Source organism: Typopeltis vanoorti, chromosome 3, assembly GCF_054136105.1.
Source record: "Typopeltis vanoorti isolate ZY-2024b chromosome 3, IOZ_Tvanoo_1.0, whole genome shotgun sequence".
NCBI classification, from domain to species: domain Eukaryota; kingdom Metazoa; phylum Arthropoda; class Arachnida; order Uropygi; family Thelyphonidae; genus Typopeltis; species Typopeltis vanoorti.
Window position 1 is genome coordinate 51,344,151 of NC_143551.1, and position 15,625 is coordinate 51,359,775.

Consider the following 15,625-nt stretch of genomic DNA (forward strand, 5'->3'; position numbering starts at 1 on the left):
TAAATCTAGTTTCCCTGAGTCTGTACATCCACTTCCACTTCATTCATGAACACTCTTTCAAGTCTCCGTACACCAACTCCATTCAAATGCAATCCATCCATCTTATATAAGTCCTTTCGCCCATCGAACTCATTCCACACATCCACAAATTCCACACCACTCTCCATGCATAACCCACGCATAAAGACATTGGCAATTATGGCCCTCCTTCTAAACACTTCACTGTCATACCGCGGTAAGATACTTACCATCCTAACTCTCTCACTCTTCTCTTTTGCTACCTCAAACAACTCCCTCACATCCTCTATCATTTCCATTTTGTCCTGTTTCAAATCATTCGTTCCTGCCACGATTATCATCTCTTTCACCCTCTGTTTCTGCAGTCGAATAGATTCGCTGACGTCCTTTATGATCGCACCCGGCTGGTACGACTTCGTTAAATTCTCAATTATTACGCCTCTTAATAGCGAATCCCCATACATATAAGAAACCATATAAGAAATTAAAACATTAGAAAAGAACTAGATTTAATAATAATTAGAAGAAGAAGCTAATGCCTTTTTATTCCCTTATAGGGAGTAGGCGAAGACTTTAACCCCTATCCAGCTATTGGAGACTGAATGGGCAGTCCAATTCCACTGGTAGCCAATCAGAGATAGCTGGCCAATATTCACTAATTATAGGCAGCAATCAATGAAGAGACCGGCAAACAAGTGCTGCTATCTCTTGGTACTGTTAAATTATCAATGAAGAATTTTATGATTTATTATTACTTCATTCATGATTTAACATGTATTGTATTTCCGGAGCTAGGTTTGCTCCTATGTAAAATGTAAATTAAACACTTACTGTTAAATTTTTATTGAAATAATAATTGTAATTTTTTTAGTTATTTATTCTGTATAAATTATTTATATAACTTGTAAATATATCCTAAATGAATTGCGATATATGTTTTTTATTATTGTAAATGAAAGTGAAAGTAAATTTAAGCAATTCTGCTAATGAGATTTGATTGGTCACTGTCAAGGAAACGGAGTTATTTTTAGGTAGTGTGTGATTAGAGCTTGGAGTATTGTATACAAAGGGAGAAGCGAGTTGTTATGAGCTGAACTAGTTAGAACCAGATTTTGGCGGGAAAGAGGAGATCAGAGTTAATTCGAAAACGAAAGTAAGATATAGGGAGAAGCCATAGAAAGAGCATAGAGTTTGGTAGCGAATGGCAGAGGGGGAATTTATATACCGTATATTCCGGCGTATAAGACGCACTTCGTTACCTTAAAAATTCATCTTAAAAATGGGGTATGTCTTATATAATGAAGGTAAAGATTGTTTCCTCTTTTCAAAGTCATACGCACTCCCTTTTATGTTCCAAGATCTTTGTAGGCGGTTAATGGTGCAATCAAATTGATACGTGACCTTCACGTGACTTCCAGCGCGTCATTGGCTAAGAACGGGGAGTCCCTATTCAAGTTTCATAATATCTTATCCGAGTAATCAGTTACTCGGATAAGATATTATGTTTATTATGTTTATGTTTATCAGTATTAAGTTGACGTGTTGAGATATTTTGTGTTAGGTTTTAGGTTTTTTCCAGAAAATTGTATTAAATTTCCTGGTTGCATCTTATACATAGGAGTGCCTTATACACCGGAAAATACGGTATGTCGTAAATCGACTAGGAAGGATCGGGAATTAATAGGCATTTCGAATTATTTCTATGGGAGTTCTGATACTACGATAATTTCCAAATGTTTAATGGAAGAATAGTGCAGAACTGAAGTTGATACATAGAAGAAAATAAGGAATTAATAGATAACTTAAACCAAGTGCATCAAGATTTGTGCATTTCTGTGTCTACAATCCAGTTATTATAGTGGAAGATTTCTTTTGAATTGTGTTGCCATAAAGTAAAAAGTCAACAAGAATTTCAAATGTGCCTATGCGAATTCGATGTGTAGGAGCAGTAACCCGGTAAGAGTTGTCATTTCTATAACCTGTGAAGCTATAGCAGTTAACTCCGTTGGATATATTTTGACCTTAGCTGTGGTGTTATGTCAATTAATAGTCGGATGTTAAATGTACTGAAGTACTTTTCCCTCGAAATAATAAGTGTTATGTTAGTCTATTAAGTGTCAGCTGACTGAGAAAGAATATAGTGTAGCTTGTCATAAGATTAGTCATTGTGACAATAAGAAAGTTAAGCCTTCAAGAACTATTTTCAACTTGTTTGGCTGAGCATAAAGAACTGAAAAATGAATGTTTGATGGTTAATGGATTGTAATTATTCTGAACACTTTAAACTGAGCTAATATATTTATGATATGATTCATCCAGTTGGATAGAGAGAACTATGTAAAGAAATACTAATGCTTTAAGAATTAAGAAGTGTTAACATTAGTCATGATCCTCAAACTTAATTGAGAAGTTATTAATGTCTGAATGTGAATTCTTGTAATTTTTCAATGAAATAACTTTTGCAGACAGTTATGCTTGAATGTATATGTTGTACTGTTCCACATTAAATGTTTTCTTTTGTTGAGTTAAACTTGGTGTTTGCCTGATTTTCTTTCATTGCATCGCTCATAAAATTATTCGGACCCTTGTGGAAACCTTAAAAACTGTTAACAACCTCAGCCTGAAGATAAAGTGATAATATAAGTATAGTTGATGATTGATTCCTCTATATTATTTAGACTAATCTGAATATAGGGTAGCGCAGTATAATAACAATTTCTTTATATTCAGATGAGCATCAATCAACAACTAATGAATAAAAACGGAATTTAAAGAGGTAAAGATAAGATTAACAAACCAACAAAAATGGAGCAGTCAGTTAAGTGGGACATTCCACCATTACCTAATCATAAAAGGATATGTTACTGTCTGAAATAATGTGGTTCAATGAAGATAAAGTGATAATATAAGTATAGTTGATGATTGATTCCTCTATATTATTTAGACTAATCTGAATATAGGGTGGCGCAGTATAATAACAATTTCTTTATATTCAGATGAGCATCAATCAACAACTAATGAATAAAAACGGAATTTAAAGAGGTAAAGATAAGATTAACAAACCAACAAAAATGGAGCAGTCAGTTAAGTGGGACGTTCCACCATTACCTAATCATAAAAGGATATGTTACTGTCTGAAATAATGTGGTTCAATAGTCGATTTTCTTGATATCACTCCTTGAGTTTATGGGATGAAAAACCTGAGTTTCCAGGAGAAAAACACATTTGCTTGTGCCAGAGATCGACTAACTCGGGAACCGGGCTATGACCACTTATTGAACATTCTCATAACACATTGGTCAATATGCCATCTAAACATGACAGCATTAAGGTTTTGGAATAGCCTGAGCACCTCTATATCATCCATCTATCCATTGAGCTTGATGGGTGAAAGGACTTATACAAGATGGATGGTTTGCATCTGAATGGATTTGGTGTGCAGAGACTGGAAAAAGTGTTGCTGAATGAAGTAAAAGTGGATGTGCAGAATCAGGGAAACTAGAGCTATTAGGGGCACTTAGGAGGAAGTGGATATTCAGACATAAGTGAGGCAGTTGAGTGTAAGAATGTGTATAATATGCCTGAGCTAGTACGAAGGACAACAAATCAGAATGGGATAGTATAAGGCATAAAGATAAGAGTGGGAATAACAGGCTTATGCACTTCATGTATACTAATGCCGGGAGTATTAGGAACAGGGAAGGAAGAATTTTTGGCCTTGGTTGGGTGTTCCTGGCCACAGGTTATTGGCATTAGTGAGACATGGCTGACATAGCTAGTGGGATAGAATACGAAGGGTATAGTGTGTTTAGGAGGGACAGACAGTAAAGAATGGGGGTAGGAGTGCTATTGATGATAGCCGATGAACTGCAGCCAAGGAGAATTGAAGTTTAACTGCAGGATAGTGAAGAAAGCACAATTGAGGCTATTTGGTGTGATATTGAGACTAGTGGAACAAAATATACACTTGGGTGCTGCTATAGACCAGGTGATTGAATAGATGGTGGAGATAGTATGCATAGACAAAAGGACGCAATGAGTGGAAGGAGGGTAATTATCATGGGGGGGATTTCAACTATTGGAAGGAGGAAAGAACACATTGGAGGAAGGAATTGGATTTTATGCAGTTACTAAGGGATAACTATCTCAGACAGCATCTAATAGAATATACTAGGGATTCGAGAGTGCTTGACCTAGTAATTGCATCTGAGAATTTGACTGTAATGAATATGGCCACTTGCTACCAATTGGTCAGAATGATCATAAGGTCTTCACCTGGCAGGTTGCTAAATGTGTGGAATTTTCAATTAAGAAAGGGTACATGTGGAATTACCAGACTGGGAAGTATGACAAGCTTAGGAGATTGCTTGGTTCAGTGCCATAACATATGAAACTGCAAGGGCTGGAGGTTGATAAGTGCATGGGGAGTGGTAAAGGAGCGTTTGAAGGAGGTAATGGCTGACTGTACACCTAGAGTCTGGATAGTAAATCAAGTAGGGGTTAAATGGTTGAATAACACCATTAAGCTTCAGCTACAAAAAAAGAAACAACTATAGAGGGAATTTAAGGAGAAAGGTGACCTGCTGGCCCACGAACAGTATAAAGCGCAGGCCAGAAGGATAACGAGTGTGGCAAGAAAAGCAAAAGCTGATTATGAAAGAATATTAGCCATGATAGTTAAAGAGAATTTCAAACAGTTTTTTCGATATGCTGCAAGTAAAAGAAAAAAATGTATAGGGCAGAATTATTTTAAGGAATGCCGATGGTAGGGAGGTAATTGAATCAGTCGATATAGTGGAATTACTGAGCGAGCACTTTGCAAGCGTATATCATCCAGGTGGTGATATTGCAGGAATGAAGGAACCAATAGCTTATACGGGCATTAAGGTGAATGAAATGGAGGTGAATAGTATATTACAAAACATTAATGAGAATACATCTGTGGGATTGGATGGTATACCAGCTCGGATCTTAAGTGAAGAGGCTAAAGAATTGTCAGTGCTCTTGACCATTTTGTTTAATTTGATTCTCGGGTCTGGGTTAGTCTCCAGAGGGTGGAAAGAGGGGGAAAATAGTTCCCCTGCATAAAAGAAGTTCCAAGACTGCTGTTTCAAATTACCGACCGATCAGCATATCAGGAGGCGTTGGCAATGTTTTTGAGAAAGTAGTCAAGCAAAAAATACAGGAATGGATAGATGAAAATGGGATACTGTATGGGGGAGAGCATGGTTTTGTGAACGGTAGATCATACCTCAGTAACTTGCTCACGTTTTGTAATACATTGATGGATGAACTGGATAAGGGTAATGGGTATATAGTGATACTGCTGGACCTTGCTAAGGCCTTTGACAGGATACCGCATGAAATTCTAATCCATAAACTGTAGCATATGGGAATGGATATAGGATTGTTTGATGGAGAGATATCAGAGAGTAGTTTATTTGGGAGTAGAGTCCAAAAGACGTCTTATGGATAGTGGTGTGCCACGGGGTTCTGTTCTTAGACCACTGCTGTTTAATTTGTTCATTAACGATATAGGAAGGGATCTGAAAGGAACTGTTCATTTATATGCTGATGATGCAAAGTTTCAATAGAGCAATATTGAAGGCACATGGTATCAAACTTTTTCAGAATGATTTGGATAGATTGGAGGACTGGGCTAAGGAGAATGAAATGTATGTCAATTTAAGGAGGCCAGGGATTTGGGAGTGTTGGTGGATAGGGAGTTGAAGTTTAGTGAGAACATTGCAAAAGTGGCTAAATCAGCTCATCAAATGACTTGGATACTGAAGAATACTTTGACGAGCAGAGATAAGCAAGTTATTGTTCCTCTGTATCGAGCCTTGATAAGACCCCATCTCGACTACAGTGCCCAGATTTGGTCACCTAGGTTTCTTCTTGATGGAGAGGAGGTAGAGAGGATTCAGAGGCGAGTGACCAAGATGATAGCAGGTCTATGCAATGAACCTTATGAGAACAGGTTGAAGATCTGTGGGTTGCAGAAATTGGTTGATAGGTGGAAAAGGGGCGATATGATTGAGACATTCAAATTTCTGAAGGGTTTCTATAAGATTAATTCAGAGGATATTTTTTATAACAGGACTGGTGGTGGAAGGACTAGTGGCCATCCATGGCAACTGGGCAAGAGTGTGGTTAGCAAGGGTGTTAGAACTACGTTTTTTTACTTTTAGAGTGGTGAATGAGTGGAATAAGCTGCCTGACGCTGTTGTGAGTGCCATGACTGTGAATGAGTTCAAGGGAAAGTATGATAGATACTGTGTGGATGTTAATGGTTGTTCTTGGCATGATGTTTAGGACCTCCCTCGATGAGTCTAAGGACTCCTTGGAGTTGCCCATAATAATAATAATCTCTATTCTCTTATCGTCAGTTACACGTTTATCATTGCAATATCACAACCAAGATTGTGCACTTTGGAAAATGATCACTTAATAACACATCGATTTGATTTTCTTCTGTTACCTCCCTATAGTCAGTACTTTCTAAATTCATAATTTCTAATCATTCCACCTTTTACTTGCCACATAGCAAAAGAACTTCTTTTGTACTTATCAGATAGCTTCTCCTTATAAGTAACTTTGACCTTCCTTACTATACAGGTCACTCTCCTTGCTTGTGTCTTATATTGCTCATGGGTATACTGATCACGTTTTTCTTTATCTGCTACTCCTGCTTAATAATACTATTCATCTATTTTACTCTTACTTGATTTATCCTCCTGACTCTGGGTATACAGTCTAATACTGCTCTCCTTAAACACCCCTTGTCAACCACCCATACACTATCAACATCTCTTCCTCCCAAATTCTCACGTCATAGCAGTGCTGTAAGCTGGCTTCTCAGCCCGTCATAATCACTAGGCTTTGTGATTCCGCAGATTCTCCTGCTTGACAGATAATTCTGCACGTCCGGCAATTGCCAAGGTCACGACCACGACCACATGATCAGTTTCTCCAAGTGGAGACTGTGTTTTGTGTTTGGTGATAAGACTAACGATATTAGTAATGGTACGTATCTGCCGATTTCAGTTCGAGGCAGGTACTGTCATTACCGATACTATATATCAACTTAAAGATGTGCAGAAATCCACACATATAGAGAAAGCTTCAGTTCAGGTCATAAGTGTATAAACTGAAATTGAAATAATCAATTCCCATTTACTTTTATGTAGAATAAAAATGACTTTTATATTGAAAAGAAAGCTATGAAAAAAAAAAGAATGAAATTGTAGAAGCTTTTATAATTGAAACTGTAAACGCAAAATATAAAGATTTTTGGTCATAATATCCTTAAGACGGTGTCTCTTTTGGATTGTTTCTAGTCGGTGCTAATCAGAGTATCTTAGTCAAGGTATTTTCTTCTTCCGGCTGCCAAGTTCCTCAATCACTGGCACAAGCAAATAGGGCAATTTCTCTCGAAAATTTCTGTTTTACTCCCATATTATACAAATACGACCACCAGAGGGACTCATGTCTGCAATAACCTCTTCCTTGAATGCCTGATTCACTCAGAACTTGTACCAACTATAAGTGGTATCTGAAGGTCAGAGGACTCCTGCCCAGTGAAAAAATTTAGTCACGGCTAACAGTGCTCTATTACTTTCTTTAGGAATAAAAGGCAGTAGTCTATAATTTATTTAATTAAAACAAAAAGGATCAAATCTTGATACTCACTGAGAGACTCTGATGAAAACATTGATTAGTTCAGACAGGTAATATGTTGTGACATTATCTAAAAAAAATAAAATTCCAAACTTAATGGTTTCCTCAAGAAGTTACAGCGTTGACCAAAAGATGTATCTAAAGGTCACAACAAGTAACTCAGTAGGTAGCCTCAGGAAATAAGGGAAAAAGACTAAACTAAGTGCCAAAAGTAGTTAAACAATAGTCATGTGAATAGCAGTAGATAAATATCAAAGAAATGGCAAAATGTTCTTTGGCCTAAAGTGGGTATCGAGGAACGACTACTCTAGAAGTTAGCAAATATAAATTTGATGCATTAAAGTTGTGGATAAAGATATTCTGGATGTAGGAGTATTAATTTGAAAAATTGATAAATGAAACACGTACTTACAGGAGAGCAGTAGCAGTATTCTAGCAAAGCATTCAGGAGTAGATATCAATACTCGAGATACAAAATTATTGGAAACCTGATATGTGGAATTTTAGTGGGAGGTTTATATTTGAGTGTAGTAGGATAATCCACTGAGGATTATCCTACATGTCTGAAATTGGCACATATCCAATATATCCCCTAATCAATATGACAAATGGTTTCTATCAGATTGCCAAGTTGTTATTACTCTTCCTCCTAAAGTAATACAAAAATCCACTTTGCTAATACCTTCTATACTATTCTATAATAAGAAGCAACCATCTGTTCTAGTAAAGAATGAGAAAATGCAAAAAAAGTTGTACTTGTTATATATACAACATCATGTTCGGAATACAGACCTACCTATGTATTAAATAGTTCCATGTTATTATCTGTCTTCTTTCTTTTGACTGTCTTCTAGTAGTAGATTTTTGATTATATACCTGAATTCTAACAACTAATTGTAGGATGTCACCGGCCGCCATCCATTCATTGTAATCGTTTTTTTCTTTTCGTAGATCTTTAGTTGACAGAAATCTAATCCATAATTGATTCACCAATGACATGTAATAATGAACACGTAAGTTCATTCGATGTCATAAAATTCAACGATTTCTTATTTTTGAGAAAACGCAATTTTTTCCTAGTCCTACGCTTCATAATACCCAAATTAGCGCATAATATAATATTTCTTGTGATAATTTTAACTCGCAATCTTCTTGACATACATATATCATATCACCAACAAGACATTGATTTCCTCTTGCTTGTTAAATATAATCTAAATCTAAGCGAAGGTTTCTGTGGGTAAGTAGATCTGGAAATAGTTTTCGATATTGAGACAACACAATAAAAATAAAAAGAATAAAAGAAATGACTCAGCAGATCTTCTTGAAAACCTTTTCCCACCGGACACTGTAGGACTATACAAACACCGCTTGGAAAACATTTTTTTTCATTTATCAAGACAAATTTTGGAAACAAAAAGAAGCTCTAGCCATAGGTTTTCCCCCCCTCCTCCTCCCTCGCTTTACCTAACCTTTTTATGGAAAAGTTTCAAACAAGTGCTTTAAAAAGCTATCAAAAAAGGCCAAATATTTAAATTACGTTATGTTGATGATGTTTTCATCATTCAGCCGGGAACGGTAGTTGAACTGATTGCTTTTAAAGAGTATCTTAACAATTTGCATCCAATATAAAATTCATTATACAACTAGAAGAACATAAAAATTTCCTTTCCTTGATATCTTTATAGAAGTGAACGAAGAGGAAAAAAGGTTATCCTTTTCCATATACAGAAAACCAACCACAACAGGAAGATTTCTTAATGCTGCCTCACATCACCATCCATGTAAAAAAATGGGCATAATAGGCAACTTGAGACAGCGCATACAATATATGTAGCACATAGATGAAGCGAAATGAAGAATTTAACTACCTGACACTGAAGCTCATACTTAATGGTTTTGAACCCAAGACAATCAAAATAATTCTTAATACAGTTTCTGCAACTCCCTTATCAACACAAGATTTCAAGAACGCAATCACGCTGCCGTACATCAAGAATGTCACAGACAAATTGGCTACATTGCTCCACAAAAATTACAAAAATTCCTTTACAAAAATTATCAAGATTCCTACATCCACCAAAACCTCCACATCATCCAATGAAAAAACTAGGCATCTATCAGATTCACTGTTCTTGTGGCATCTGTTACGTAGGCCAGACGGGAAGGTCAGGAGAGATCTGCATGGTTGAACATATAAAAAGACATCGAAAATAGAAGGAAACACAAATCAGACTTAGCATTCCACAGCTACTACTGGCCATCAAGTACTCTGGCAACAAACAAACATGTCACATATTGATAAGAATTGTTTCACAAGAAAATTTAAAGAAGCTGCCAAAATGCTTGGAATCCCTACGCAGTGCAACAAAAATCAAGGCTTGATTTTACATCAAGTGTAGTCTGTCTTCATAAAAAATTTAACTGCCTCAGACCTCGGATTCAACACACACATGAGCTACAGAACGTGGCAACAACTAGCATTGTTAAAACAAGCATACAAAAGTGAATGTCTCATTTTGTATTCGAGTTCTCAATTAATGAACAGATTGTAAAGTCAAAAAACATCTAATTGACTATTAGTTATCAATAATCTATGGTTGTTGTGTTAAACGTTTATACACCATTACCCCAATGATGTAAGTCTTACGATGAACGAAACTTGTAGGGATTTTTTATTATTTTATTTATATTGTTTAATAAACATGTGATCTCAATGCAGAAAACTAACTCTATAATCTATATCTGGACAACCATTATCAACACAGAAATATCAGATTCATCTGTTGAATATAGTCCTCACATTTGAAGCAAGTTATTTAAACTTTCACATAGGAGAATATAGAATAATTCCTACCCATTCCTCTCACTGAATTCCTCTACTCTTTTCTCAGATTTATTTTTTACATTTCTGCTTAAAACATTTACCCATGTTTTACCATTTACGATCTTTACCATGTCTTCAAAGATGCATAGACCAGAACTGTTCATAACCCGCTAAGCAAGCAAGGCTCATGAACAGAAAATTTTGAGACCTGCAAAAATCGGCAGAATTCTATCAGCCATAAAAAAAAATAATTGTTTGTATATATTTTTAAAATTTTACATATTTTCTTTAGTTGGGGAGTCAAAAATACCCTAAAACGGTTGTGGCATTGATAGTATCTTCTTTAAAGCATTAAATCATATTCTGCAACTGTATATTACTTTTGAAGTCACCTCCAAACTGAATACGTTTCTTTCTCCCAGTTCATTAAATTTGCTTATGTCTTGAAACAACTTACATAAATAATAATAATAAAAATATAAGCATAAATATACTCGCCAATGGTTTTATACAAGAGCCTATGTAACTCAGTGGATGTGGTGTTTGCACACCACGGCGCTTGGCCACATGAAGGAAGACTTGGTTTCGAGTCTAGTCGGCGACTAGAAGAGCCCACATTATTTCAGACATTAAATATATTGTGCTTGGGTTAGGGACCACGAGATGGCAACACATTTGAGCCGTCTCTCTTCACTGTGTACCTTGGGCCATCTATCTCTGATTGGTACCAGTGGAGATTGAACTGCCCACTCAGTCTCCAAAAAGTTAGATAGGGCTAAATGGCCTCGCCTACTCCCGTATACAGGAATAAAAAGGCGTTAGCTGATTTTTTTTAATGGTTTTATATCAGTGGAGATATGGTTTTATACCATTGGTGAGTATAAAAACATGCCAACGTCAGGCTTGAAGAATACTTTTAAAAATACTTTTTAAGAAGAGAAAATATAACTACATATAAATAAGTGAAATACTTATTTAAGTGAAATACTAAAAAGAATACACTTGTATAGTTTAATAAGAAATAAGAAGTTTGCATCTACATGCTTCGCTGTCGAATATTTGACAGCAGAAGGATATACCTTGTATATCCTTCTGCTGTCAAATTGTATGAAGATGAAATTACTAAGAGAAAACTTAGGCCACTGGTGTAATTTTGACTGCAAAAATTAAGAGAGTAGGCAAAGCCATTTAGCACCAACTTTTTTGAATACCGTTTTGTAGCTAGGCTCACCCTTGGCTATCACAGAATAGGTGGCTGAAAACTATATGGTTTCAACTGGCATCCCCAACACTACATAATATAAAGGTCTGTAAAACTCTGTGGAAATCATGTTTTTATCTATAATGATAGCCCGCCCGAAAAAAAGACCATCCAAAGTTCGATTCTGTGTTTTTCTGGTGCAGGGATATTTGCCGTGTCTATCTTCGGTTGGTTACTAAGTTAGTCTATGTGAAATGCAAGTAGTTTTTTTTTCTCCGAAGCCTCGGGGTATTTCATTCCGTAAACTCAAGAAAATCGACCCTAAGTTCATGCTCTTTCAGGCAATAATATACACTGTCTGTCAGAGTCAGGAATCAAAAATTGGCGGCAGTTTTCTGCCATTTTGTGGTTCCAAAAGTAACTAATTTCTGTGGCTTTTTTATGTAACGTAACTGGCTTTCCCTCTTTGCGTTTCCTTGGGATCCTGCTAGTGTTAAGACTAAAATTAAATACTACGTTTAGGAGCTTTGTAGTTATTTATTTATTTATTATTCTTTTTCTTTTCTTTTCTTTTTCCTTTTTTCTTCTTCTTGAGAACTATGTATTTATTAATAAACAATGATATATATCTTAGAGTGAGAAAGAGAAAGAATAAAAAAAAATCCAAAATTACTATTTGCATTAATTTTATTTATACACATTTTTTGTGAGTATTAGGAAGCCTATTATCAACTAAAAGTCGTATGCGAATAAATAACAATACCAAGTTATATTAAGCAGTATATCAAACAACAATCAAGTAAGGTTAATGTTTTCATTTTCAGCCAATAGGAAGAAAACATTCCAAACATTCCTTTGACATACGGGATGAAGTTTTAATACTTATGGCTGCTGTGGTTTTACCGTGGCTAAAGATGTAGTAAATATTTAGTCATTATGGGCTTGTAACATGTTAATCACTAAGGATTGTTTCGTAATATATTTTTTCTTGTATTAAGTGTGTTAACACAGTAAATAACAAAAATGTAGCAACGAAAAGATGAATGTAAAGTTTAGATAGCACGGCATTAAAAATGAGGTAAGGTTATTCTTTTTTTTTCCTCTCTTTTTTTTTAATATGTGGAACATGTGGCAAAGACTACTCATATACGAATGAGGTGATACGTGAGAAAACGTTATTGAGATATTAAACATTAGGGCTCTGTCTTTGAAATTATTACTCACGAAGTAAAACCACACAGTCCTTTCAGTCGGAAGTTTGTCAGCCATCATATTTCGGCTTGCACCATTTTAGTAAATGAAATCTGTTAATGTTAAAAGCGGTATAAAATGTGGTGCGGTAGATTCCTTTAAACCCAGTTTGAAATTTGTGCTGGTAATTTTGTTTGTCGATGTTGTTTTAAGTTTTTTTTTTCTCCGTTCATGTACACGAAATAGCAGTTGAGGTGGTAGTTTTATGGAGTTACTGCTGTATGCGATATGTATATATAATTTGAAAGATGCATTTTTTTTTTGTTTCTAAATACCTGTGATTTCGAAAGAAAGAAATTAAACATTTGATTTCTCAGAGTAAAAAGTAATTATGTATTTATTTGTAAGGAACTTTTATGTTATATTTTCATAACATGCAAGTTTAAATCACGCGCTAGTAGCGATCATATGGCCAGAGAAGGAATAGTCCTCACCTCCCTCCGCTTTTTTTTTTTTTTTAAGGCTACGGAGGTTTTTTCCCCCATGATCCTCATTTACTTAAACCACTTGCATGCATACATATATGTATGTGTGCGTGAAATCAGTCTAGAATATTACGGACCCTGAAAGGTCCGTAATATTCTAGACCTTACTGAGCTACATTTAGAACAACTTTGCTTGAACAAACTCAATTCCACCACGTGTTTCGCGATGCTTGATCGTACCTGAACTTCTGTAATTTTAAAGTTTTTTTTTTTAATTCTTGAAATATATCTGGAAATTGAACAGTAACCTTACGGACCCTGAAAGGTCCGTAATATTCTAGACCTTACTGAGCTACATTTAGAACAACTTTGCTTGAACAAACTCAATTCCACCACGTGTTTCGCGATGCTTGATCGTACCTGAACTTTTGTAATTTTAAAGTTTTTTTTTTTAATTCTTGAAATATATCTGGAAATTTAACAGTAACCAATGTGTAGATGTTTTTAAATTGTTTTTTATATTTATAGTCACTGAAAATCAATTACCTGTAATTAGTTTAAATGTATTTCATAAAACCTATATGAATCAGATATAAAAGGCTAAAGGTAATCTCCCATGATATTGCTATGTTATTGTACATGCACATTTTCTTGAATAACTGATAATGAAATTACCACAAACAGTACTTAAACCAACGTTTAAGTACTGTATCACAAATTCGCGTTCATTTAATCATGTTTCGAGAAACTTATTTCTCCGTTTTTCATGTTTGAAACTAACATTCCAGTTTCTTATCTATGTTATTGCAGAATCAACAGATTATAATTTTTGTGTGTGTTCTGGAGAAGGGGTATTCTTTTCTTTTATTATGTTAGAGTTGTGCATGTCAATGAAGAATTGCCACATTACATAATTTTCAAAATGTTTTGATGTTCATATATAAATTTAATGTTATGATATGAAGGAACATTCAGGGAACAGGATAATGAGCAGGAAATGTTTAGCAGATAGTTTGCCGAGTACAAATCAAGTGATCATTATGGGAGGTTTTAACTATAGCAGTATAAATTCGATAGAGAAAGCAGTATACAGTGGAATGGAATTTCTGGAATTCTTAAGTGCCGAATGTCTCAGGCAGCATGTAGTAGAGGGACAATGAGGATTGAGAGTTTTAGATTTGGACCTTGCATCAGAGGAGCTGATTGTAACTGATGTCAATCTTGCCTCATTGGTGAGTGTGACTGTGCAGTCCTGACTTGGAGGTTGAATAGACATGCAGAAGTTTCAAGGAAAAAGGAATGTATGTGGGATTAAGCATCAAACTATAGACCACTTTCTATTTCTCCTGTGGTTGTTAAGGTTTTAGAGAAATTAGTAAGGGATCATATACAAAATTGGGTGGATGAGAGTATTTTTATTTGTGAAAATCAGCATGGATTTATTAAAGGGCGCACTCAGTAATTTGCTTTCATTTTATAATAAGGTGATAAGAGCAGTTGACAAGGAAAAGGCATATACTGCCTTTTTTTTTTTTGCAAAGGCATTTGATAGGGTGCCACATAATAAGTTGACATTTAAAGTTACATGGGGTTAAATATCAGATTAGTGAAGTGAATTGGAAATTGGCTGTCTGATAGATATCACATGGTTGTATATGGGGGGGGGACTGTATCAGGGAAGAGGAAGGTCACAGGTGGGTTCCACGAGGATCAGTACTTGGACCTTTTTTTTTAACCTGTATGTCTGTGATATTGTCACTGGGTTGCAGGGAAATATTCAGTTATCTGCAGAAACTTTGGAGGGTTATTAGTAATGGTGCTGATGTTTTGGCTCTTCAAGAGGATTTGAATCAAATGAGTTTAATGCAGCTAAATGTAAGGTCTTGAAATTTGGGATCCACAGATGAGAGGCTGTAGACTCTATTGGTGGATCTCTACTAGAGGAAGTGGATGCAGCAGGCAGGCAGGAGATCTTGGGGTAATGGTCAATAAAAGACGCCTGTTGCGGAGGTCATGAAGGCAATCTAGGTGATTGCTGCTGCTGTACTAAGACAGACTTTGATCAGTAGAGATAAGAGTGGTGATTTCTTTGTATAAAATCCTGATCAGGCAACATCTGGACTATTGAGCTTAGATCTGGTCACTGAGATTACAGAGGATAAATTTAACCTCTAGAGCAGTGATTCTTAACCGGTGTTCCCCAGAACATTTGTGTTCTGTGAA

The 15,625-nt window shown here is 35.6% G+C and overlaps 2 protein-coding genes across 2 annotated transcripts in view; both read left to right on the top strand.

The window, feature by feature from the left end:
- Positions 1–12,668: 12,668 nt before the first annotated feature.
- LOC150108124 (uncharacterized) overlaps positions 12,669–15,625 on the top strand; it is a 45,454-nt gene continuing 42,497 nt past the window's right edge. The window contains exon 1 of the mRNA XM_090390609.1: positions 12,669–12,804. The gene's annotated coding sequence lies outside the window, so the exon portion shown is untranslated. The remainder of the gene's footprint in view (positions 12,805–15,625) is intronic.
- Positions 12,742–15,625, top strand: part of LOC150108125 (sodium- and chloride-dependent glycine transporter 2-like) — a 156,352-nt gene continuing 153,468 nt past the window's right edge. Inside the window, exon 1 of the mRNA XM_090390610.1 lies at positions 12,742–12,804. Coding sequence (XP_090246736.1) covers positions 12,800–12,804 — 5 coding nt within the window. The 5' untranslated portion in view covers positions 12,742–12,799. The remainder of the gene's footprint in view (positions 12,805–15,625) is intronic.